Source organism: Anguilla anguilla, chromosome 13 (genome assembly GCF_013347855.1).
Source record: "Anguilla anguilla isolate fAngAng1 chromosome 13, fAngAng1.pri, whole genome shotgun sequence".
Lineage (NCBI taxonomy): Eukaryota > Metazoa > Chordata > Actinopteri > Anguilliformes > Anguillidae > Anguilla > Anguilla anguilla.
In genome coordinates, this window is record NC_049213.1 from 31,140,173 (window position 1) to 31,166,907 (window position 26,735).

Genomic DNA, 26,735 nt, shown 5'->3' on the forward strand with positions numbered 1-26,735 from the left:
AAGCTAATACCAATATATTCAGTAAACTGCAGTGTAAATGTTCAGGACCGTTATGCCTGTTACTGAATAATTAACTTGCACAAGGCAGCAAAGATACACACACGTATTAAATACTGAGCGTTAAGAAACTGGTAATCACCATGTGCAGTAAACAGAAGACATTGATTTAAAAAAAATGAAATAATTTTCCTTCAGTCCTCCTGTGTTTGCTGAAGGCATGATGAAAACAAATAGAATCAAAATGCCAAATTGTATATTATCTCGATGACTGTACATCGCCGTTTGGTTGAATCTCACTGGGGATTCATTTGTCCAACACGAAAACGATGCTGTAAGTGATTTTCGGTCTAGGCAAAGCTTTTTTTCTGTGGTTGCCAAATTTCTAATTACGGCAAGAAGTTATACCAGGTCCTGGGTACAAACACAATGGACATCAGGAAATGTTACATTTAAAATAAAAGGAATTTAAAATCTCGGTTTGTGTTCATTCAGTTGAATAGTGTATGCAATTTTGACAATTTAGCTATACACATTTAAAAACTAAAAACTATCATAGTAAAACAAAATGAACAATAAATTAGACCCAATGTTGACCTTCATTTTAAATTTCTTATTATTGGCATTTTAAACAACTGGCACAAATTGTTACATCCAAAGTTTCTGTAGTTGTCTATGCTGCACAAGGTTTTACACTAAGACAAAGACCAGCAGTGCCAATAGTCTCATACGACTATACTTCACAACACAATTCAACAGCAACCGAGTGTGCTCACTCCCCTTAATTAGACCGACTTAAGTAAAAACCAGTTGTATTCATAATCACAACGATCACAGAAATCTGAATTTGTTGTCAGTTTGTTGTCAAGCTAAAGCAGTCCACTCATTTGACAGAACGAGCAGGGCCCCACTTTCAGCAGCTTACAGGAGTGTGTGGGCAAAAGGACAGCCTGTGGCTAAAGACTGCAGAACTGCAGCTGCCACTGGACTTCCTCATGTGACCAAAAGGGTCAAAAACTTTAAAACACACTTAAAAATAAATCGATCTCCCCAGTGATAGTATTTTAAAAACGGGAGCTAACATGACTGTCCATCACTGAAGGATTAATTCCTACTAATCACTGTCCGACTTCATTCCTCTTCAGGCTAACCTAGAGGGCCTGAGTGCTTCCAGTCACTTCCCAGAAGACAAATACAAAAAAAAACCCAAAAAAAAACATCCATACAAATTGGGGAGGGGGGGGGGGGAATACAAAGAGTGGAGCCCAAAAAGAGTGTAAAACCGCCCGTTTTCGCCGATCCATTCATATTCTCCTCATGCTCAGGACCTGTCTCTATTGCACTGCAGCCGGGGCACCAGCTGTGTTTGGGGAGAAAGAGGAGGAGGAAGAGAAAGAAAAAAAAAAAAACACTGAGGAAGGAGCTTCTCCCCGAACAGCGTCCCGGGCCCCCGTCTGAGGGTCAGCCGTAGTTGTGTTGTTGTAGTCGAAGGTGATTTGGGTGTGTGTGTGGGGGGTTGGGGGTGGGGGGTGGGGGGGGTAGTGCTGATGGAGGTCACTGCCTCCGGTCCTCAGTTTCTGATCTGGAGAAGGCCATCACCCCATCCTCAGCACCTGGAACAGCAGGAGGAGCATTACACACAGGGCAACACAAACCACAGCACAACAAAGGCCTTGGAATAATCACATCAAAAGTGATTCATTCAAAAACATTAATACATAAAAACAATTATGAAAATACATTACAAAAGGGGTTTATTGCCAAAAAGTCATATCTGGTGCAACTTAGAGGGCCAGATTCTGGCCTGTAAGATGCATATGCATCCCAGATACTTAAATTATGGCAAATCAACACACCTAATGAACTTAAATTAACCGTTTCAACGTGCTGCTAGATCACGGTCATTATATAACAGTTCCCACACAGCAATAATAGTCTTTATAATCCTGTTAAATTCCTTCAGATGCTCAGAGCCTCAGTGGCCTAACATCATTTCAGGTTTATTTTAAGTGCCTGATTAATTGGAAGACAGATATTTGTTAAACCAAATGTGGTGGCGATTGCTAAGGATGCAAGGCACCTGAAATGGTTTACGCAATACCCCCCGCAGCAGAAAATATATAATGAAAGACGACGACAGGAAGAGAGACAGCTGCCTGACTGCAGGAGGTTGCCTGCCAGATGGAAAAGCTGGCCTCATACAGAGGAAATCAAATTCTGGACTTGAGGGGGGAAAAATCTATTTAAAAAAACTTTTTTGTCTTTCCAGTTGTCTGCTTCTGCAGTATGTCGCATATCACCACTTGACAATAACTTCTAGAAATTTCAGAATGACACCACCACATTATTTTCCTCTGCCAACATCAGTTGAGGTGACAGCTTTGTTTATCTAGAGTATTAGGGAAGTATTGCACAGACTGGGGGGGGGGGGGGGGGCGAGGCAGGAGTCGTGTCCTCACACATTCAAGTTTCAAGCAAGAGAAGCCAGCAGCAGCATTTTACCCCAGAGGACGGGGCGAACTCCTCAGTCAAGTCCTTATCGGCCACTGACGTGACATTTCATTTTTGCAGAGCAACGCTGAAACGCTAATGGCGTTTATGCGTGCTGCTCCCCAACACCATCCGCGAGGTGCTGGGGAGGAGGCGGAGGAGATAACGCCTTCATTTCTCTTGCGCTGTCTGGCCCCTGCTTATAAAAGGGCCCCCAGAGGATCCAGCACCTTGATGGATTTAATTAGAGAGGGGGACAGAGAAACAATGCAGGCTCATTTTCCACTGGATAGGGCAGAGACGGCCAGAGCAAACCTAATAAAGCTCATTTCACAGGTCTGCTCAGGAGAGAGGGAGAGAGGGGGGAAGAGAGACAGCGAGCAAGAGAGAGGGAGGGAGAGAGAGGAAGAGAGAAGAGAGAGAGCGAGAGACAGCGAGCAAGAGAGAGGGAGGGAGAGAGAGGAAGAGAGAAGAGAGAGAGCGAGAGACAGCGAGCAAGAGAGAGGGAGGGAATGAGGGGAAGAGAGAAGAGAGAAACCAAAAGACAGTGAGCAAGACAGAGTGAGGGAGAAGAGAAAGCGAGAGACAGCGAGCAAGAGAGAGGGAGGGAGAGAGGGAAAGAGACCGAGAGCAAATATGAGAGAGGGAGGGAGAGAGGGAAAGAGACAGAGAGCGAGCAAACAGAGAGGGAGAGGCCTAACAACGGGAGGTGAGCCCCTGAGGCGTCTTTGTTCTTGGAGGACATTTCATTTAGAATATAAATCCCCCCAAAAATCCAAAAGAATCTGTCCGGCTTTGCGATTTGCCTCAAATCAATTCATAACCTGAAATTCATAAAGGCTGGAGAAAATGGAAGAGGAGGAAGCTGAACTGAAGGGCTCCTGAGTGGAGCATCCAGTGGAGGCCAGTGGTGCTCTCTGCATCAGCTGAAAATGGCTGACTGCTCGCGGGCTGCAAGCACCCGTTCGACCAAAGCAGTAAAGCTCGGAAAGCCCTGCTGAATGAAACTCTCCCTCTCTCTGGGCAACACCACTGCTAATTAGCCAACATGTTTCCACAATGGGTGGGGCTGAGGTGAGGACATTGATTGTCTGGTCTGTTCGTGTGACATCTGTCATTGGGTAACCAGACCAGAGCTACACAAATAACTCAACCCTACACACCTGACCCAGCCCCGACCCCTCCCATCCGTCTCCACCACAGTAGGCAACACCACCAGTGTCACTAATGCCTTCTAATTGGCAAGCTGACATAAAGGGATAAATTCCCAAAAGCAGGAGTTCAAAAGGATGCACATTAACCATCAACTTTTTTGCAGTGGTAAACACCAAAAGCCTTCACTGAGGAATTCCAATAGAAAAATCTATATTTTGGCATTATAAGGTATAATATTTTCTGATAGCAGACACAGGTGTTCAGAGACACATGCATATAACTAATGCTCATACATATGGATGGATCCCACTCAAGGTAGACTTACAGGTGCGTTATAGGTACATGCTCCCCTCCCATTTAGAGAAAACCAAATTAGAATGGAAAACCAGATTTTCAATCCAAGTCACCCTCTGCATTCTCATCCAATGTCGGTTGAGATGTGGACGATCACAAACGCCTCACAATAATGGAGAATAATGGCCGTCTGATTTAAATTCTAGGAGCCTATGTGAACACGCTATCCGTTAGAGCTATGGCGCAGTCAGACCAGGCCTGTTGCCTAGAGACAGAGCAAAATTAAAACTCCTGAATATGCCGAAAAAAACATGCGTTTTTGCCCGTGCACAATGCTGAGTTATCTAAAAATACATAAAATGTAAATACAGTCTTGCTGGAGGGGAGGTGGGGAGGGTGAGTAATCAATATTGTTTAAATTTGTTCTCACATACAGAAAAACAACTATATTTGCCATTTCAGTGCACCCAGTGGCATGATTCAGCTAATAACAGGCAAATTGTGTCAAGGATAGACAGTGGATTGGCACATGTCAAATCCAATTGCTTAAGTGCCATCAATATCAACACTCTGTCTAGCAACGACTCCCAAAAATTACATATTGGGGAATTTCATGGTGCATTTTATGGCACAGTAGACTCCACTGTTTTTACTTATTCCTGTTATGTGCACACTGTGTTTAAGTGCATCACATCACAGCAGTCTAGAGCAGACGCAATCTATCAGCTGGAAAACTGTATCAGGGAGAGAATAATATAAACACACCGCCAAGCATCAAACACAATGCCCTGGTACACTGAATCAATTCCAAGATGGGACCTCTCCAACATGCCTGAATCCCTCCTCCAGCAGCCACACCTCAATATTACAGTACCATGTATGGGGACTGTATCTGTGCGTATGGTTATATGTATTAAGTGTCCTAATGGTTAAAAAAAAAAAAAAAATCAACAATTTCAAAAACTGTCACTCTGATCAGACAAGGACAAGAAATATTCATCCTGTAAAACAGGAACTGCCTTTCACGGAATTGTTTTCCATTTGCAGGGGCTTAACGAATACATGAAAACCATTTCCTGCAGTCCTGAAGAGGTCCTGGGAGTCAGGGACTGTTTGAGTCCAGGGAAACGAGAGCCTTTTGCCCCCGGGTGGCGGTGTAGAATAACGGTAAGGGAACTGCCCTCGTAGCTCAGGTTGTGGGTTCAGTCCCGAGGCGGGGCACTATTGTTGCACCACTGAATAAAGGAGCTTAACATGAACTGCAGCATTAATGGGCCTACGGAAGTACAAGAGCCTGCACGTGATCTGGCCAGTGGTTGAAGGACTATGCGACACCCTCTGCTGAAATTCATTCAGTGTAGCAGCCTTTTCTGAGTCACCCCTGAAAGCTGATGAGTCAGACAGAGGGTGGAAGGCCCAGGGCTCAGAAATGACAAGTCCTGCCGCGGATTTCTTCCACCCACAAACTCAGCCAGCTGATTTCACCAATTAGTACTAGCTCCTGACCGAAGAACTGCGCCAATTAGCAAAACCAGGCGACTGGAACAAAAGACCGGGGAGGATTCCTGCTTTTCGGAAACCGGGATTTTCCATCTCTGCTGTCAGATGACTCCTACAGTACGTACACAACCACACAGAGCAGGGGCCAATCATTCCCACAGGCAAGCCTTTTCCAGCTATTAAACAATTACACAGATGTATATACCAAAGGCAAGCCTTCCACAGCCATGGCGCCAGGCCCCAGTGTGTCTTCGTTCTGAGGCCAGTCTGGAGAGCTGCGGTACCGGGCCGGCTGAAGAGCAGCGATTGTTCCCTTCCACTCAGCAGCTGAACTGCGTGGCATGTTTGAGCAATTACGCAACTGGACATTTGGGCCGACTGCGCAGACGCAGGAAAAGCACAGCTCTCCAGAGGAGAACAAGGGCTAATGAATGCCCTGACATTCAGCATTCAGTCTGAAAGGATGGAGTGACTTCCTTCGGGTTTAAATGTTGCACGGTAAAGTTTCCACTGTACAAGAAGAAAAATGTTGTATGCACACAGCTATAACAGCAGTAACCGAAAGATTAGCAATAACAGTAAAAACAATAACATCATTAACAATATCATCACAAATAATAATGATAATAACACTAATTCTACATGGTGTCCCTGCTGGCTTTAAAGTTCCAAGTTCACTTTTACAGTACATAAACTCCATTTATATGAAAACACACACAAATAAAAATCCCATTTTATCCCACGGCTGGAGACGTTGGCATCCAGTCAATTTGTTTTGCACAGCACAGCTGTCAGCTGCGGCAGTCGATGCGCCAGCAAAAATACGCAACTGCCATTTGATGGCATCAGAAAGGCGATCTTCTGCTATTAACACATCCCCCGCGGTAATGCGCTGTGGTGTCCAGCAGGCGGCTGCGGTCCAAATGTGACCGTACGTGTCACGGAAAAATGGCGCATTTCGCACGCGCCGCTGCACTTTAACCATTATGATGATGGAAGTACGGTGAGCCACACACACCCTTATTCTTCCACGAACTACTGAAGGTCATCAGCCTGAAGTGAGGAGCTCCAGGGTGGCGCTCAGCTTCAAACCTGAGAGCAGGTGCGCGTGGAGCATTCTTTAACGTTAATGGCGGTACTACGGTGGACAGGCCCTATTACTCAGTACTGGGCTGCTACAATCCCATGTCCAAGCCATTACATTCCATTATTACAAAATGACCCATTTACTAAAATCAAATGAGTTTAACTTCCCCCCCCCCCCCCCCAGCAAATTTAACAACTACCCACATAGGCCAATTTCTGCCTGTTCATGTTCTTTTCCAGTTAGCGATCAAATGAAAAGTATAGCATTATTTCAGCAGACTGGTTTTCTGAAGAGCACCAAACCGCTGCAATTATTATTCCATTTCAGTATGTACAACACTGTGAATCACACACTAAATTTTTCAACTGAGATCGGATATCGGAGACGTTTCACAACTGACAGGCCAACAGTCTACAGTACAAGCCCACGTGTGGTGCGGGGATATGAAAAATAACCTGAACATATCGCAAGGCCGAGACCTTTCCTAGCAACAGGGCACAAGAGATGAGGAAAGGTCTACCGAAGGCATTTAAAGGCTGTCTGGCTGGTCGAAGGAAAAGCAACTCCAAAGCAATGATGTGACTCACCCAGAGTCAATGCCTCCCGTATAAAAACCCCCGATGAATACAAGCTGGGCATTAAAAGGGCAGAAGAGAGAGGAGCGCTCGTTGTGTCGCGCCGCCATCCCATAATTAACGCCGCAGATCGTCTCCGGGCCTTTTAATGAGGAGCCGGCTCTGCTGTGCCCCCTCTTGTCGCGCCATGGCATCGTGCCCGGCAGGGTTCCGCTTCCTCGCCAACTGTTAGCGTCGCCATGGAAACCTCTCCATTCTACTCTGCCGCTCCGTCCCCTGGCTCCCGGCGGGGGGCCCCCCTCTCTATCTCCATCGGCCCCGCTTCATCGCCACGGCTCCTGTGGCCTGCCAGCCATTTCACAGGGGGGACTCGGCCCCAAATGATGTCACTTGATCCTTTATCGGGGGGGCCCCCAGCGCCCAACTCACAATAGTTCAATAATCAAATTACCCAAAGCTGGCAAAACAGGCTCACGCACTGAGCGCCTGGGAGCTTCTGCAGAACGAGCACACAGAGTCTGTGGTTTTAACACGATAAATCATGAGATATGTATACAATGCATTTCATGAGTTATAACTCTTTATTCAGAGACGGATTATCAGAGCAAGGCTGACATGCTGCACAATGTTTGAGAGAGGGAGAATACAAGCTTTAGCTAGAGCTATCAGTATAAATGTTCACTGCTGCTATCGTGAAAATAATGGCCATGCCAGCCTTACCTTACTGAAATAAGTTTCAGAATCTGGCACATTTGGGTTTGTCAGTGTAAATTTGACAGTGAAAAAGAAAAATGAATGACGAAATCTGGAATAGTCCTGCTCCTGAGCACATGGATTTTCTGATGGAACAATAAAGGGACCTTTTATGTGTCCTTCCAATCTGGAATGCCCAATCCAACTTGGTAAAACCATCTGACTGCTGAAAGTCCTTCTCCACAGACAAGCGAGCACTCTCACCCAAAGCATATTCAGCAAACTGCCATTTTTTCCCCCAATCTGTGGTCTGCCCCCTGAACTTTGCAGTCACTGGAGAGGCACGTCAGTGTGGCCTACGCTCCATGCAACGTGAATGCAGACAGAAACCAACCAGGCGCATAACTGATGAGGGAACTCATTCCTAAGTAACAAAATTCTGCAAAAGTGAAACAGCTCCCCCTATGTGATGGTATGTCCTATGACACCCCCTCCCTGCAGTTAGTGCTGCCCACTCCAAATGCAAGACTGGACTGTGGGTGTATGCCACTAAAACAAATGTAAGACATGCTACTTGGCTACCGCACACAGCGATGCTTATTGAAGAAAAGAGGGACCACACTACTGAGTGATTCATGACCACTCTACAGCACGCTGATGCAGCAGAGTAAATTCAGTGGAGGATTTATCACATCATGGTGCTCAGTTGGATGTTTCAGATATTCAACTTTTGATCTAATACATGCATCTTAAAATAATTGTTTAGTTTGAGTTTAAGATGAAAAAACAGTGTTATATTTTAGTGCATGCATTCTACTCCATTCTGTGACTTGTAACACACTTAACATACTTCTGATAATGTGAAAAGACATATAGTATCTACAAGTTTACATGAGGTATCAATCAAATTCCCTCTACAAATATGATTGTTCAATTCATAGGACACATTTACATTAAGCAGTGTGCACCAGCACATGTATGTGAAATTTATAAAAAAATAAATAAAGAAAAAACATTTGATCAAATAGACCACACATGGCAAATAAAACAATATAACTGCATTAATCCCCTGACAATGAGATCCCTAGGGCATGATGCACCAGTCTCTTGCACATAAACCACAAAGTTCTAAATGAGATAATTTCTCCAAGTAGTTATGAGTGAACTGAGGAAAATCTCGTATTTCTCAGGGTGATTTTAATGAGCAAAAGCAAGCTTTCAGCTCATGACAGCTCTGCTCTTGAAATTTGGCTGTTTTTTGTTCTACTCCAAGTAAACAAGGACTTCTACCTACCCACCCCCCTCCTCCCCTCCCCGCATCAGATTCCACACAGGTCTTAAAAAAAAATAAAAATAAATAAATAAATAGAATGCAATTTCACTGCAGTTAAACCAAGCAGAGCACCCCTGCCCCAAATGAGCCATCAACCCCAGCTCAAATTTAAATTCCACTGCTTTCATTTAATCAGATGCATCTATGCTAATTTGCTCATTAAGACTATCGCAAATGCAAATTCCGGAGCCCATACAGCCTGGCTCATCTGAGCATTTCGCTTCCTCTTACGGAGCGATACCCGACTCATCCGCCAGTAAATATGTAAATATTATGTTTCGCATTCCCCATCATGGCACGGAAGTATTGCCTTTGAAATTTCCCCCAAATTAGCCACAACGAGGAATGGCACAGGAATACTAAAGCAAAAGGCTCGCATCCGATTTCCAGTCCTCCTACAATTTCTCTTTTGCAGCTTGCAGAGCTGAAGGTCTGCTTGCATTCACCCAGCAACCAAGAAGGCCGCCTAGACACAGAAAACAGCGCTAAGATGGAATCCTATTGTGAAGAAATCAGCAGAACAGGTGTGCAGTCCTCAGTTCTAATGAGCTTTGTTCCTCTGTTCCAGGAGCAACACCTCTATCCCAGCAATGCGGAACCACAGGGGAGCCAAAATGGCCTGCCCCAGGAAACTACGACAGTTTGCCATGCAGAAATATGTGAAAATGGAAGGAAATGACAGAACACCAAACTTGCTAATTCGGGTTGTGAACTCAATTAACATATTCACCACAATTTGGCATCAATTTTGCAAATCCTTAGAACATTCAGTATTTGACAGGTTTATTTATACAAACAGAAAAAGAAATTAGTGGTTCCCATAAACGGACATTGAATCAAAACATAATGAAACTTCTGCACTGCCGTCTTATCAGTGAGTCACTGCAGTGGAATAAACTAAGCCTGGAAGAGTCCCCAGTTATTTCAACTAAAGCGCAAGTCTGTCTGTCTGTCTGTCTGTCCTTCCTTCCCTTATTCATTCACCTGATTATTCATATGGCTTATAGGGCCATCACGCAGTGGGTGAAGCAGCTTGCTTATTTCTACACTCATGTATTGTTGGGTTGGATCATTCCGATAACCAGGAGATTTATACATCGATAATGTTTCTCTTACGGCCTCTGTGACAGCTTTGGATCATTACAGCCAAATGACAAATTCAGCAGAATCGCTAAATTTGCAAAAGGTTTCTTAAAGCTAGAATAGCTCTGGGAAGGCATTCAGACAAAAGATCAATCTTACACGGGGCTGCAGTGTCACTTTAACCATGATCAATATCTCTGTGCACTTGCGACTCTTTACCTTCGATAAAAATACCTATTGTATGTGACCGACTGGTCAATTCAATCAATTCAACTTGTACTGCTGAGTTCATCATGTTGTCTCAAAAATTGAACAAATAATTTAAAAATTTCCTCCACAAAACGATGTACAAAATACGTTGCAGGCTGATTAGAATGAGCAGCCTCCATTTCCTGGCCGTGGACCTGGTTACCCTGCTGAGGCTGAGCGAGACGGATCAGCGGTGGGGATCAGGACAGAGCGCAGCACCGCGCGGGAGCTGCCCGTGCCGCAGAGCGCCGGACGTGTCCTGAGCAGCCCTCAGCTCCACCGCGCGGCTCCCAACCCCCCCCCCACCCTCCCCCCCAGCTCCCACCCCCGCCCCCCCCCCCCCCCCCCCCCCAGCTCCCACCCCCTACCGCTCCCAGCCTCAGACCGACCAATAAATCACAGCCCGGATCGATGCGCAGACGGGCGATTTACGCTGCCGCAGACCACCGTCCCGCCCCCCCCCCCCCCCCCGCCCCCCCAAAGCCCCGGCCACTCCTGCCTTAATCAGCGATTCCGCCACCGTGGCCAGACACCTCCTCCATTACAAACAGAGCCGTCCGGCTGGCGACACGGCTCAGAGACGGGTTCCAGCCAGAGGCTGCCAGCAAGCCCAGCCCTTATATTAGCAGAGTCTTATTACCGCCTGCCTGAGAGCGCTGCCTGGCCCATATTACAGGGCTCGCTGGACACCACATAGTACTCGAGTGTGGCCTGGAGCAGCGATAAGGCAGAGATAGCGGGATAATATGTGTGTGTGTGTGTGCTGAGCTGGTAAGACTGGAAGCATTTCCATTTTAAACACACCTGAGGCTCCCATTATTGAAAAACTGCTGCAGCCCACCTGCTGACTCCCCAGCCCAGGAACATTCATAAGGCACAAATTAAGTCAATGCCAACAAACCAGGCCCGTTCCCTGAGAGTTACTGTCCAGCAGAGTTACCCATGGTGCCTCAGGACCGCGAAACCTGCCTGGGAATCTGAAGCAAGCAATGTGCCTGAGAACACAGAACAGAACCCGAGGTGGACCTCAAAGACCCATCAACAGGTACTCAACCGAGGCCAGAGTTTGTACAGAAACTGGCTCCTCTGCTTGTGTCCCATCCTGAAACTATCCTCTTAGACTTCCACCAGCCTGCTCATTCATCACCAAAGCCAACAGGGACTCACCATTCTAAATTTGGACACGTTTTCACTGATTTAAAAGACAGGGAAAATTCTAAATAAACCAGTAAATACGAAAAAAAAAAAAAAATCTTGATTATGCCATTGTGCGCTTTGTATGGATTTAATACAATATGTCGCATCATAAATCACAGTGCTCGGACGGAAACGGCGGCGACCTCATCTCCGTTCCCTTATGTCTCTCTGCAAGGTCGGCACTTTTCAATCATGACAAACGAACGGCGAGGTAGAAAAAAAAAGAGAGACAATTACCTCCCCGCAATCCCGCTTTCCACGCCGCGGGTCCGCGGCCTCCTGAGGACAGAGGCAGCTCTCACTGTGAGTTACTGCCGAGCGGCGCGCTCGTAAAAAGCGCCGTTAATGGGCTCCATCGTTCGGGCCCAAAACTCTGGCGGTTAATGAGAAGAGATAAAACGTTTCCGGTTTTCTTATATGATTTCGGAACAACAAAATTATTTATGGCTGTGTTTACGCGCGTCAGGGAGGTCAGGCAGCCCACGGAGAGATCACATTACCAGGCCCTCAGACCGTCCTGTGATGGAGAACCAGGCCCCACTGAGAGACACATTAAACTATTAGCAAGCAAGCTCGGAGAGTAAATAATGGCCTTGACCACACAAGACCCCTTTACAAAACAACAAGATTAAAACTATTTAAATCCCGCGCCGTCAAAAATGGAGCCATTTTACTCCAGAGTGAGCCATCAAACTGAGGTGCCTGACGAAGCTCTTGGTGCAGTAATGTGCCACTGTGGTTCGGATCAAATCCTGACTATGCCCTAATGGGCAACGGATGAAAGCACAGTAGGGTAACACCAACCCAGGGTCACAAATGCTGAGGGCAGAGGAAGGGGTACAAGACAGCAGGACATCCCACAGTTAGTGGTGAGTCCTCTAGTCACCATGGAGAACGAGCTGCCTGTCCCGGCTCTGCCAGGTGAAAGTGCGGCAGGTAAGCCGCTGAATTTCCGCAGCGAACTGAGTGACTGGAGGGTCCCCGTGCTTTGGGCACCTGGAGGGCACTCGGACCCAGCGCGGGCTATCTCTGCGCCGGCCTGGCGCTGGGGTGGCATGGAGACTGCGTGAAGGAAGGTGCCCACCTCCCTGGGGTGAAGCGTGCTGTTGGTGCGTGTGCACGCATGTGTGACTCGGTCCTGATAGAGGGTGGCGCTGTGGCAGGGCGAGCCTAATTACAATCCCACATCCCAAATAGGAGAGGGAATTAAGGCAGGGGGGAAAGGGAAGGGTCAGTGTGTTCTTAAAACAGAAATTTACCTGCAACTTACAGTAGCAGTAAATGATCTTGGCTCAACTCCTTAAAGTGCCCCTGGTTTCATCATTATCATGCGGGGGAAGGGGGGGGGAGCTTTGACCTGCAAAAGCTTTAATAAAAATGCTCTGTTCTCTACTGGAATGGTCTGGGCCTGTCACAGTTAAGTGTGTGCTTGGAAAAGCACCAGACCATGAGATGACAGGACAAATTAATGTAGGGACCGTTTATCCCAAGCAACTATCTACAATGCCAGCAAATTAATTTCAGTCACCCGCATCTTCAAATATTCAAAAACACAGTTCATTAATCACACTGAATATTGCCATGCGCCTAGAGTAGGCACAACATTATTAAAAAATCATCTTCCCAAAGGTACTGACAAACTGACAGCACCACACGACTTGATCCGTAAATATGTAAATGTACGCGATCCAAATAAAGTGACATTTGCTTAAAATCCAGCAGGGGTACATCTGAGCCTCTAAATCTGCACACTTATTCAGAACGCAACATTTCAGACTAGCAGTAATATTTGTATTTGGAGCTGCAGCATGCTAATAATTTTTCTCTCAGAGATAACGTGTTGAAACGCCTTTCATGCGTACCTTAAACGGCATGTAAAAAATAAAAACACATACGCAGTTTTGTGAAGCTTTCCCTCTTAAAGCATGGAAAAGCCTGTTTAGCATGCCACTCATGTCTCTTTCCTTTACACAACCTAACGCGCTTCTCCTCATATCCTCACCTCCTGTGCTCAGGCAGGTCAGTGCGGCGCGGGGAAACTGATGAGGCCATCTCAAAAGCCCCACCCCCTGGAGGTGGGCCACCTCACACATCTCTAGAGTGTATTTATACCGTCTGTGTCCCCACCAGGTAATAGCACTGTTACCATTTCCAGGGAAAATGTCAGAGGGAGGCAACTTTAAGGAAAATGTACACGTTTGTATGAAATTGCATTGCCAGATAAACTGGGCATGTTAAAAGGTGAAAAGACTGAGGCAGAAAGAACAACGGGTCTTCCAAGCCACCATCCGTTTTCAAATTTCAAGTAAGGAATCAATGCCTGTGTTCTACCCCATCCACTGCTGCACCTTAAAAGCACTTTTTATGCCACACACAGTTTGTGGGAAAACCAGCATTATCCAGGCAAAAAAAAAAAAAAAAAATTCAGCCTAAAATGACCTGTTTTTTCTACGGCATCTGCGACAGACACATTACCAGCAACGCCAGGCCTAATTTTGTAGTGACCTAGAGACATTATTTCCCCCTGAAGCTGAGTCCACAGTCTGCAGCTGAGAGTGTACAGGAGCTGAAAATGTGTGATTTGCTGGTGTTTGTAGCAGTGAGAAGGTTACAGAGACGTACCGCAGACAGGTACACGTCTGCGCAGGGCACAGCAGGACATTTTGACCTCATTGCCGCGGCTGGTGTCCATTCAGCCTGCAACGTGTCCGATAAGCCAGCTGAAATTACACACGCTCATCCTTCCAATGCGATCTTAGCGCAGGCACCACCTAACTGCACCAAGACACACCTACTGTAGATTCCTATTCATACGCTGCCCCCTAGTGCCCAGCACAGAAAGTAAAGGGACACGTAAAGAGCTAGAAAAAGCTGCCAAGATGTCACCTTAATGGGTGTTAATGAACACGCGGTCGTTGTATCCACTTTCAGCCCCACAGCCGATTCAGAGGTTTTCTACATCTTCTTTTCCCCACATATGTTAAGAAAACACTGCTGGGGCTCAAGGGCTCACAATATTTAATGCACAAGAGAACGCTGCAAGAAACAGCCCGAAAATACAAAGCGCTGCTCATTTGAATGTAAGGCGTTGAAGCAAATGGCTAGATCACAGCAGCATTCCACATGTGTAAAGGGCAAAGACCCGGAGGGCTCCACACAGTGATACGTGCAGACACTGAAAGCGATGTGAAGCAGCTCAGCGTCCAGGCGCTGGTCCCAGAGGAGGGCCTTAACGGACACATGATGATGACACACCCACACCGCGCAGCAGAATGCAGTTAGTCAGCCGTGCTCCATGCTCAAAATGGCGCTGGCCACTTTCAGGCCGGGGCAAAAAAAAGGCATTACGACACGTTGCTAATGGATGTGAGAGGGTTACTGCTGTGTCTCCGTTTCATTATGGCGTTCCCTTGCAAAACACACAGACATACGGGCAAGTGTACAGGGATGTATGGAAAGATAAATCAATGCAGACAAAAGAACATGTAATTAAGCTGGGAGAAAAGAGCAACAGGGAGGCTAATGACATTACAGGAAGGCTCAGACACAGAGCTCTTTCCCACTGTATGATCTCAAAGGGGGTTTTTCAGTCTGACTGGCTCTGAACACTGGCAGGGTCTTGCAAAGCCAGACAGTTAGGCTTTTCAGCACAACTGGAAGGTGGGATTTGGAACAAATGCAATAAGCATGCTAATACCTGTCAGCTAGAGCAAAATACTCAATTTTGCAGGAAAGTCCCTGGTGTGGTGTATTTGCGTCAAGATATTACGTGTTTGTGTGTCTATGTGTGTGTGTGAGATTGAAATGGCTTCATGCCGGCATATACACAAACATAGACTCACACTCACACGCGTGCACACACAAGCATACAAACACATGCACACACGTACCAATGTGCACACACACCGTGAGGCTGCAGTTGTTCAAGTTGGTACTCAGGGAGGAAACTGCAGCCTTGCTGCGTGTGTGCGTGTTTGCACGTGTGTGTGTGCGTGTGTGTGCCGTGTACGTATGTGCGTGGCCTTCTCCGTCTCGATGTATTCTTTTTTATCTTTGGCGAGCCAACTTCAAACGGCCAAGGCCTTCATTCACAGCTCCTGCCCAGGAAGACTTCCAGGGTCCAGATATCGATCAGGAGACTCGACAGCTCATTAAGTCTTAAGTGCAGCTGCCCGGGGTCTGCAGTTTCACTAAGCAGATCACAGGGCCAATTTGCACTGGAAATGACCACAGCAGTGCCGGCACAGCTCTACTTCCTACCGCTCTGCGTCAGCTCTACTTCCTACTGCTCTGCGTCAGCTCTACTTCCTACCGCTCTGCGTCAGCTCTACTTCCTACCGCTCTGCGTCAGCTCTACTTCCTACCGCTCTGCGTCAGCTCTACTTCCTACCGCTCTGCGTCAGCTCTACTTCCTACCGCTCTGCGTCAGCTCTACTTCCTACCGCTCTGCGTCAGCTCTACTTCCTACCGCTCTGCGTCAGCTCTACTACCTACCGCTCTGCGTCAGCTCTACTTCCTACCGCTCTGCGTCAGCTCTACTTCCTACCGCTCTGCGTCAGCTCTACTTCCTACCGCTCTGCGTCAGCTCTACTTCCTACCGCTCTGCATCAGCTCTACTTCCTACCGCTCTGCATCAGCTCTACTTCCTACCGCTCTGCGTCAGCTCTACTTCCTACCGCTCTGCGTCAGCTCTACTTCCTACCGCTCTGCGTCAGCTCTACTTCCTACCGCTCTGCGTCAGCTCTACTTCCTACCGCTCTGCGTCAGCTCTACTTCCTACCGCTCTGCGTCTGATGCCACGGAGTCCGCTAAGCCCCAAAAACGACACCTCAGACGAAACATCAGCATAAAAAGACCGAAAAGACGGGAGAATTTTGAACGAGAAAAAGCACTGCACTGCTCTACTTTAATTTGGCCAAAGTATGACAAGGCTTTCCTGTGCAAACTCCTTTGCTAATTGGTGGTTATGGCGCTCTGGGAATTTGCTTCAGACAATGTGTATTCACCCCTGTGTGGGGCACAAAGGCCTTATTAACATTCAAATGTTTCTTTCAAAATAGCCACATAAATACTCATAAACGGTTTATTCTTCCTGCCTGGTCAAAGCCATTACTCCTGTAGATCTAGGCCTATTCATTATTTTTAGCATTCTTGAATTAGTTCACACTGATGTGAATGTTTTTAGAAATGTTCCCAGCTTCTTTTCAGTAACCGAACAGTCTTTTTTGTACATGAAGAGGAATCCTGCACTGACTGCAACAGGAGTTTTTTCTTTGCTTGTACTTGAAGAATGAAAAATTTTAAAACACTGTTATAATCTTCCTGTCATTTGCTACTTATATTTAACAAATTAAGTACGCTATGCACCAACTCCTTGATCCAGAATCTTCTTCCCATGAACTTATAGAATTATAAAATTTTAATTAACTCGTATGATGTCAAACAAAATATAAATGGCATTTAAAATGTATAAATATCAGCTCAAATTATGCCTAGAATAAAACATGTTGTCATTCATTAAAATAATAACCCTTTGATATGCAAGTTAACAAGCAATAATTCAGATTAGCATACCACTAATAGATTACAGACTCAAAGAGTACTCAAGCCAAGCCAATGATATGTCAACCAACCAATCCCTGCAAAGCCAAAAAAAAAAAAAAAAAAACCACAGCTGCAAACCATCATTCCTGGTTAGTGGTCCAAACAGCTGTTGTTCATACTTCTTAAAACTAACTGAAATGTTCCTTCCTCAAATGTGGAAGTGTAGTTACAGGGAGGATGCACACAAGCACAGGCCCTCGTCCAAAAGCGTGTGCTACCAGCAGGGGCTTCTGTTCCCTGGACAATCCAAACCAGCTAATCGGTACGGTCGGGTGTGTCACAGGAGTAAACCTCACGCACAGGTGACGCAGACAGCCTGCAGGCATCCGACCAGCTACACAGTAAAATGTCCGGTGTTAATTCAACTCTAATGCACATACGAGTCCAATAAGTAAGAGTTGATTTAACACTTAACAGTTTACTGTGCAGATGAGCCAGTCTAGATCAATGAGGATGAAGAAGTCCTGCAGACCGAAACCCTTCCCCTCTGGGGGGATCCTTGCCCCTATCAACACTTGAACCATCTCAGGGTGGGCAATACAGCCAAAATATCACCACAATTTTTTAATGACATATCACGATTCACAATTTTTTTTTTTCCAATCCGATTTCTCTGTAAAGGCAGATCATGGATAAATTTTAAGCGTTCACTATCTAAGATCCGGGAGGGCCCTGCTAAACAGGCTCAACGAGAGGAGTTTCTTAGCTTTCAGTTTAGCATCAGGGCAAAGTGCATAGCAGTGTTCAACTAGTCAGACCTACGGTGTGTCAGTGTGGGACACGTCAGGCCCACAGTGTCGGCGTGCGGCTAGTCGGGCCTACCTTGCTCGATGGGGTGCTGCGGTAATTGGCTCATCTGGCTGTGCACCACACCCGCGTAGTTCCGGAGGAACGCCTCCTCACTAGGGGTCAGCTGGGGACCAAGAAGCATTCAGGGTGAAGTTTCAAACACTGAGTTCTTCAGGTTTCCTTCCATTTCTCTGTACAGGTGCTTTCATTCTCCCAAGTCATGGCCGCACAGATTTCACACTGAAATAAGCCTTTGCTAAAAATAAATCCAGGACAGGGTCCTAACACCTGTAATAAATTGTCTTAGAGACAATTAAAAAAGAAGTTAATTCCACCCCTTTCGAGTGCAAATATCAGTTGATCCAATGAGAATAATGATGCAATTTACACAGGTAATTAAAGCCCCACTAAAATAATTAACAATTTATGGATCCCTTAAATACAGATAAATGACTGGCTCTTTAACATCTAATTGAGTTGTTTCACAGTAATGATTCCATTAATCTTAAATAGCAATATTATCACAGTACTGCATGGAAACCATTGACAGAATTTAAGAGGGACTGCACTACCATGGATCTATGTCTAGAAGGGTTCATCCACATTATTTATTTTTTCAATGAACAAATAAACAATTAAGCTATTTTTACCCTCAGTCTGGAAAAATACAGCAAACAGGCAGAAAAGGACACTGCCGTCCATTTACAATACAACTCATTCCTCGAGGGAAATGAGAAAAATTTAAACTGTAGATCCACTCAGAATAGAAGGACTTCTGCAGTAAAAAATATCTAACAGTTGTATAAGTGATGAGTCCTGCTGGTGGAACCATGTTTGTAAGGGTTGGGGAAGATTTTTGGCGGTACTCACATTAGATCCCATCTTCTTGAGCATCAGGAGCACGCGCACCTTCTGCTGGACGTACATCTCCTCGGGAGACTTGCCCGGGGCCTCCTCTCGGTTCATCCCCCCGGCTCCCGTTGCCCTGGAAACAGCCCAGACAGACACCGTCAGCGTAGAGCCCAAGAAAGGTTGCTTCCCATCATACACTTTTTACATATGACATCATACACATTTATTACATGTGACATCATACACTTTTTTTTTTATACATATGACATCATACACTTTTTACATACGACATCATACACTTTTTACATACGACACCATGAGACATATGTTGTCAAAATATAATTTTTTAGCAAAGGCTGGCTGTTTAGGTGTTAGAAGCTCAAGTACTTCAGAGGAGAAGTGTACCAATTACTAAAGACGCATGAACGCTGCAGCGTTTTAGGTGGGGGCTTCTTTCATTCAAACGCTCTGTGCTACATGCTGTGCACACGGTACTCCAGCAGGATTAATGGCCTGCATGAACGTCTCACGCTAGCTCTCTTAGCGCACACCTCCCTGTGCGATCTCCCCATCTCTTCCCCGCATGCATGCAATTCCCGACGACCCGCTGACGTCTAAATTGGACTGCGTGTGGAGCGTCTAAGGGTGGCGCTGACAGCACTGAATACGTGTGTGCTGATAAGAGCTCGCATGAAGCACACATCCTCTTATGACAGGCACTTTACATTTAAAGAGATGCTGTCTCTGCTTTTTTTTTTTTTTTCTTGTCAGAATCTCAGCGGGTGGAAAGTGAGGGGAAAGAAAGCCTTCATAGATAAAACAGCCTGGATTCATCTTCTTGCTTCACAGATCTTTACTGGCAAAATACATGGACAATTTACTAATCCAGTAGATAACCAAATAAGTGCGTATACGTGTACGTGTGCGCGAGACAGAGAGTGATCGTATATGGAACAAATCAATCTTGGCCATGTAGACCTGAAGTTTTGTCGAGACAATGTCCCGGTCAATCAAGAATACTACACGAATCACTGACTTTTCTTTAAACTGATTACAGTCCAGGCATAAATACAGGAATAAGTGGCAGTACTGTACCAGCTACTTAGGAGTTACTCGAACTGTTATTCTCTACGAGCCATTCTACTACACAAACCCCTCAATGCCCCATACACCAGACATTCTACCACAGAAACCCCTCAGTGCCTCAATGCCCCATACACCAGGCATTCTACTACACAAACCCCTCAATGCCCCATACACCAGACATTCTACTACACAAACCCCTCAATGCCCCATACACTAGACATTCCACTACACAAACCCCTCAGTACCCCATACACCAGACATTCTACTACACAAACCCCTCAGTACCCCATACACCAGACATTCTCCTACACAAACCCCTCAGTACCCCATACACCAGGCATTCTACTACACAAACACCTCAGTGCCTCAATGCCCCATACATGAGCCATTCTACTGCTGCTGGCTGTAGTTCAGCAGTAGGAACTCAACAGGGTGACACACAGACGGCCATTTCATCACACGGGAAGGGCCAGCCTCAGCTGCCAGGTTACAGCCGGCCTCCTCGCTTAAAAGTGACTCCTCCGGTCACTTGGGCACCTGCCCGTCTGCCTCGGCTGCCAAGCCCTCTAGCACGTTAGCCGCAGCCGACAGCTGCTGGAAAAGGGTTCGGCTGGCCGCACATCTTAGCGGATGCCCGGCCACACCCCACACAAACTCCCAAACTGACCAATGACGTTGCAGTAACGGGATAAAAAAGGGGGTTGAAAATGTAGCCCTCCTGGAAACCGACTGACTCAGACAAAATGGACGACAGCATGCTAAATTCACATCTTGTTTAGGCTGGCAGCTAAAATGCATATACCTCTGAGTGCCTCTGAGCTGTTGTTAGCATTTCATCACAATGTTGCTGCTGTTCATGATCAGAGAAGATCCTGAGTTAAAAAGATAATCATATAAACAGCTGTAAAAGGATGGAACAGCACATTGTTTTTTTGTGAAATGGCATGACCTATCAAGATTCTTTAGACAATTTTTATTCTTGGCCACTATAAACCTCTGTGCACAAATTCATGACAGAAGTCTTTTCACTGCATCTCAGCACACACAAGTAAGAAATCTATTAGTCAGTTCAGCAAAGAGGGTTAAAACCCAGAGAACCAATAAAATTGTTTCTTTCTCCCACATCACCCATAATCCCTGCTGACCTGCTGTGATGGTCTTGCAGGCCTTAGTTACTTCCACAGCCCATAAAAAGCACCCAAGCAAATCTATGTCCCCCTAGAGCATGACTCAGCTTGCAGTTTAAACCTTGGCTTATACGGCATTAAATCATGGACCCCTGCCACACTATACCACACAGACCCAAGGCTTTTCATTTAGGATCAGTGCAGTGCTTACAAGAGATAATGCTTTAAAACTGCAAAGGCAAAGTCAACGCAGGAATCTTTTTTTTTTTTTTTTTTTTAAACCAGGGCAATTTCGTGCTTGCCTACATCTCGCTAAAGCCACAAGAATGAAGGGCTCAACCCATTCTGCAGGGGACCTACCCCGTAAAGTAAACACTCTCTGTGGGGCTACCATTCCACACCATCCAGGCTGACCCGATTTACTGTTGTTACCAGTCACAAAAAAAGTCTCCCCTTCAAAAAGCACCATACAAGGGTGTTAGCATCCAAGCCCATTTCCTTTTATTTAGCTCTGTCTTCTGTTTGGTGGTGAAGGCTGTGACATGTGTACAGATTTCCAGATCACTAGATAGCTGCTGTTCATAGTCAATGACATCTCAGCCACAAACAAGACACTTAATTGCTCTTTTAAAGTGTCTGACAACCAAGCGTGTCTGTTAAATGTTATTTGTCATCCCCTAATGATTCGCAAAGTTCTGCTTCCTTCTCAACATAATATTTCTTTAAAGGTTTTACAAACTCTGTTGAAGGTCGGCATGGGCAATTTTCCCACTAAATTGGGGTACACGGGGTACCAAGAAGGCAAAAACTCAAAGTATGATTAATGTTCCAGGTATTATAGAGTAGCCATATCAGGAACACTACAAGTTCTTTTGTAGCAGATGTCCTGACATGCTATTGACCGCATATGACAAAGCTAACTTTATTATGCTAATGTGCATCGTGATAAAGAGTGCTCATCAGTACAGCCCACTGTCAAAATATCAGATTAGGGTACAGGGCCAATACTGAAAGTAATACCAGTTGGAAATCTCCACCATAATGAGACAGAGAAAAAAGGACTTTCAGAAAGGTAGCATTACATTGACATACAGCATTAGTGATCACTGGGGACCTGCATGCTTGTCCGACCTGTGAATGCTGATTCCAAAGCTACCAGTTCAGAGAAGAGGTCCAATCAACTCCACACCTGCGTACTGTGACTAAAGAGGTAACAGAACCCTGTCACTCAGGCGTACCATGCTCAATCATGACTGATCAGTTCACCTGACAGGCAGTGAAACATTGCGTCTAAAAATCTATGTACAGTACGGAATCTTTTTTGTACATCACACATGCGTGCATGCATGATAATTCTCTTCTGATTACAAAGACAAAAAGATTGTCTGTGGACTCCTGCTAGACTATTCAAACGTGTAAAACAAAAAGCTAAGATATTTCTTAGCTTTTTGGGCAAGCACCACCGTCCTCTGGGCTGACTTAATTATTCATCTCACTGCAACAGCACCATTTTTTCTTCCCCCCCCCGTATTAGTTGTATACATTTTTACCACAATGAGGGTAGCTGTATCTCAACATATGACTCACTATCAAAACCTCAGAATACTGTGTGGTTGGTCATGCATGCCCAATATATTAAGGACTGCAACACACATAATTAACAGTTTTGTGATGGTTGGTCAGCAATAATAAATGTTAATAAATGTGTTATTAAGGAGGAGTCACAACGGAGTGAATTCCACAGGTTACATTAGGCTATATGTCGAGTTGGTCACACATAAGCACAGTGTCAACAGTAACTTAGCGTGGAATCCTGATCTGGAAATCTTCTTAAAATCATATTTAGTAAAGTGCATTTTAATTATGTATAACAGTAATGAGAATTAAGAATTTAAGAATTTTTAACTGCACAGTATTCTACACTGTAACTAAATTACCCTTGTTTATAAGATTAGGATTCTAAGGCCAGGTCACGTTGGGTTCCTGTGCATGGCGGTTCTGTGGGAGGAAAGGCACTGCTAAACACACTCATGTCGGCTGCAGAGGACTCAAAACCGCATAATCTGCACAACATCTGAGGACCAATTCTGGAAAAAGAACCACTGGCTAACCACAGCTTTTCCCACAATACACTGGGGGTGTGCAAAAAGGTCCTGCACACAGCGCACTGCTTGTGAATGATGTGGATGTCACTAGCTTCTCCTCAAATTCGCAGTGGAAAAACAACCACCACTTACTACAGGGACAATGATGTGTGCAATCTGAACTGACATTTCCCATGCACATTATGAGCAGTGAGAATGTGCCAAATAATCAGTCGGAAAGGGTGGCAAATCATCCATCTGAATCGTTCCACTTGTTGTTTTGCTCACAAATAACCCCGTCTTGTTTCTATTTTTTTTGGCTGCGCATTCAAATGAAAGGCCAATCACACACAGTACAATCACATATCAGACACTTACACATGCAAATTGCACAGGGACTAAAATACACCAGTACTTCCACTTCTCAGCATGAAGCTGTCACAAGTAAGTCCCTTAACAGGCAGGAGGCTCTGAAAAAGCTCTAATGCAAAATAAGTAAGGCACTCAAAGGCTGTCACACAGCAGGACATCAATAAATTCAAGGCCTACATGTGTGATATAAAGACTGCACAAAGTCAGTTTGGTTTACAGATAAAATTCAAAACCCTTGTCACTGGTTCTACTGTAGGCTAATGGCACATAGCACTGCACTCAATGAAAACTGGCAGAGTAATAGAAATGTGCATTCAACCCTGGACCTGCAGCTTCGGGTGCTGTGGGGAGGACAATTCCTAGAGTTGCAACTGCTGTGGTGTGGGCCTTAGTCCAGTTCCAAGTCATGTACTGCCTTAATGTACTGCAGGGCATGTGCTGTCAATGGGCTGGTCCAACTGTCACCAAATGTTCATTTTTATTAAATAGAGCAGGCCGACATTGTGGACATTTGGAATTAAGGACAGGAAACCTGTGTTAAACTAGAATGTTTTAGCTATATAACGATATGTTTTTTTTTTTTTAAATGGCATGTATTACATTGAATACCAAATGATTTATGCACACTTTAAATAAACAACATGGAAAATTTTAAGTATTTTTTATTGTAAGGTTTGATAAAAGTTTAATAATCTTTTAAAAAAATATTTGAGGAGTATTTTTTATGTTGCCTCTGTTCATCTATTAAACTGAAATTATGGGCAAGCACTTTCAAACAAACAGGTAATATTTTTGGTGGCAAAGTGAGTAATGCAATGACTTCAAAATATCAGGTAATGTGATCCCAATTTCACTTTCGATATTTTCATGACGACAGAATTATATTTCCCAAATGAGAATCTGAATTAAACCAATCTGGTTGGTTTAATATGAAGCCACAGATATGCTTGGAAACACATCTGTGACTTCCCAAGCATTCTAATCTTGGGAACGACGAGGTTATTGCGAATAGCCATGGAGTGTAGGTGTGGAAGACGAAAATAGACATGCTTGCCCCCGCTGTCCAATGTGAACAACTCATTTCTGCTCTCTGACAATTTCCAGGCCTGAATCGGTTTATTCGAGGGGACGCGTGACAGTGACAGTCACTTTTCCTGAAAAGTTTGTAGTTAATCTAAGCACCCGCTGGTATAATCGTTTAATACACTGCAGCATCAAGAATTTTCAAGTTAGCATGCTAGCTAGCATGACTGTGTTGTATTTGTAATGAACGGATAAACAGTACTCACTATCTTGCTAGCAAACTAAATGGTACCTTTTAGTGGACAATATGGGCATTGTGGATACAAAGTGTAGCGGTGAAACCTAGAAACTAAATATATAGCTACATCGCCCAGTCATACTTTCTGTCGATTCCTTAATATTTTCATCAAACATTGTATAGCTACCTAACGCCAGCTAAAATGATAACATCCACGCATGTAGCTAGCTAGCATTATGTGCAATTTTTTGAAAAATAGTCTAGTCTAAGTTAGCTAATGTTGCAGATACACAGCTAGCCTTTTGAGTCTTGTTAGTTCTTAGCAACAAAATATCGAATTGTACTACTGAGCGAACAGGTAAATACACTGAATCCGACAAAGTTAGCTAGCATGTAAGTTTTACAACAAAAACACGCAAACCAATTACGGCTAGTCTATCTAGTCTAACTAACGTTAGCTCAAAAGCTTTCAGCTAGCTAGCTAACACAGCTAACTAGGAATACAGGCGGTTCCCATCAGCCCGGTTGCGGATCAAATCGACACAATTACCGGTAGTTTAAGTGGGTCGATGCCTAGATGGCACGAAATATTAATATCGTCCAGGTCTATTCTACGTGTCTACTCAGTCAAAATGTTATCTACAGCAAACTCGTTAGTGTTAATTAGCTGTATGCTTATCTCATTTCAACAAAGCATGCAAGCTGGCAGTAAGGGGACTAAAAGCCTGAATGAAGTTCCCTTGCCAGGATACGTTAACATTAACGATATAGCTAGCTACCGCATTGTTGCACTGGAAACGTCCTCGGTGAAACGAGTCTGCGTTAAATATTTAGTGCTAGCTACTTCTTTCGCTCGTGGGTGAGATTTTCATGCATTATAATGATCAGCTCAACAGGACAATAGTAATCCAATTGCTTACCTCTCCCGGTCCAGATTGAATGGTTTGTTGTCGTTCTGAGGATGCGTCCTGTTCCGGGGTCACATCCCGACAATCGGTAAAGAGGAGCATACAATAATCTATGGTAAAGAGAGGCAAAGTATGGAAAGCCCGCAGATAATATAATGCAGCCAGATGTTTGACTCCTTGTACGTCGGTCTTTGGCGTTCGAGGAAACCACGGCTGTTTTTGGACAAAAGATTTTCTAACGCGAAAGAGTACCGGTTGTTGTTGAGGAGTAAAGGAGTTCCGGTGATGGAATGTCCGGTAGAAGTGACGGCATTTTAAAGTTTCATTCAACGAATGAACTCCAAGTCAGATCATTTGAAATTTGAGATTAAAATTGAGATTTAAATCATTTTCTTGATCAACAACATATTTCCAGCCATTCACATGAATAGGACTAGGAGCAAATGAAATGAAACCATGTGTGCCATCATTGAATGAGTGTCCTTAAATCTTCTTGTTGCTGTTTTGTGCTTGCCTCTTATGCCATGTTGAGAACTGTATTTGTATTTAATTCATTCGTACTAATCTGTTTTAAGGTAGACAAAGGCGTAATAAACCGATGTGTAATATACCAATCTCCTGGGACTAATCCACTGGACTTAAGTCAGGCACACCGTATAAAATATTTCATATTACTCGTCCATTTTTTCTTATGACTTGTTTATACAAAAATGTTTCATCTAGAAATCACACCGTGAAGCTAATATCTTATTAGCAAATTTTAATAAAGAAATGAATTAAATTCTTCACCTCCCTTGTAATTTGGACTTTCATGGGCTAAAAGGCTCTGGACCAGCAGAGACCACATTTCTAAGCACTGTGTCAAAATGTTTATTTACATTGATACTAGTTTAAATATTGTCTACGTTTTGCATTGACTGTACATATCAGAGAGGGAAACCCTGCCATCGTAGACCCACTGGCTTTATTCTAAGGATTCTTTTACATCAAGCTAAAACA

The 26,735-nt window shown here is 44.8% G+C and overlaps 1 protein-coding gene across 2 annotated transcripts; it reads right to left on the reverse strand.

The window, feature by feature from the left end:
* Window positions 1-1,014: 1,014 nt before the first annotated feature.
* Window positions 1,015-26,017, reverse strand: LOC118211778 (beta-catenin-interacting protein 1-like). 2 transcript variants are annotated; one of them, XM_035389234.1, is made up of 4 exons: window positions 25,749-26,017; window positions 18,917-19,031; window positions 18,080-18,170; window positions 1,015-1,610 (listed from the first exon to the last, which is right to left on the reverse strand). In XM_035389234.1, exons 2-4 carry the CDS (start codon window positions 19,010-19,012, stop codon window positions 1,552-1,554), a joined length of 246 nt encoding a protein of 81 aa, XP_035245125.1. In that variant the 5' UTR covers window positions 19,013-19,031; window positions 25,749-26,017; the 3' UTR covers window positions 1,015-1,551. The 2 variants fall into 2 exon arrangements, with proteins under 2 accessions (XP_035245125.1, XP_035245124.1); XM_035389233.1 differs by lacking the exon at window positions 25,749-26,017 and adding an exon at window positions 25,608-25,628.
* Window positions 26,018-26,735: the final 718 nt, after the last annotated feature.

Bases quoted from the DNA above. Each gene is read 5' to 3' on its own strand.
- LOC118211778 (XM_035389233.1), bottom strand. The intron at 18,171-18,916 runs GTGAGTACCGCC...CTTGGTCCCCAG, and splicing joins TCAAGAAGATGGGATCTAAT to CTGACCCCTAGTGAGGAGGC. The intron at 1,611-18,079 runs GTAGGCCCGACT...CTGCTGTTCCAG, and splicing joins GCAGCACCCCATCGAGCAAG to GTGCTGAGGATGGGGTGATG.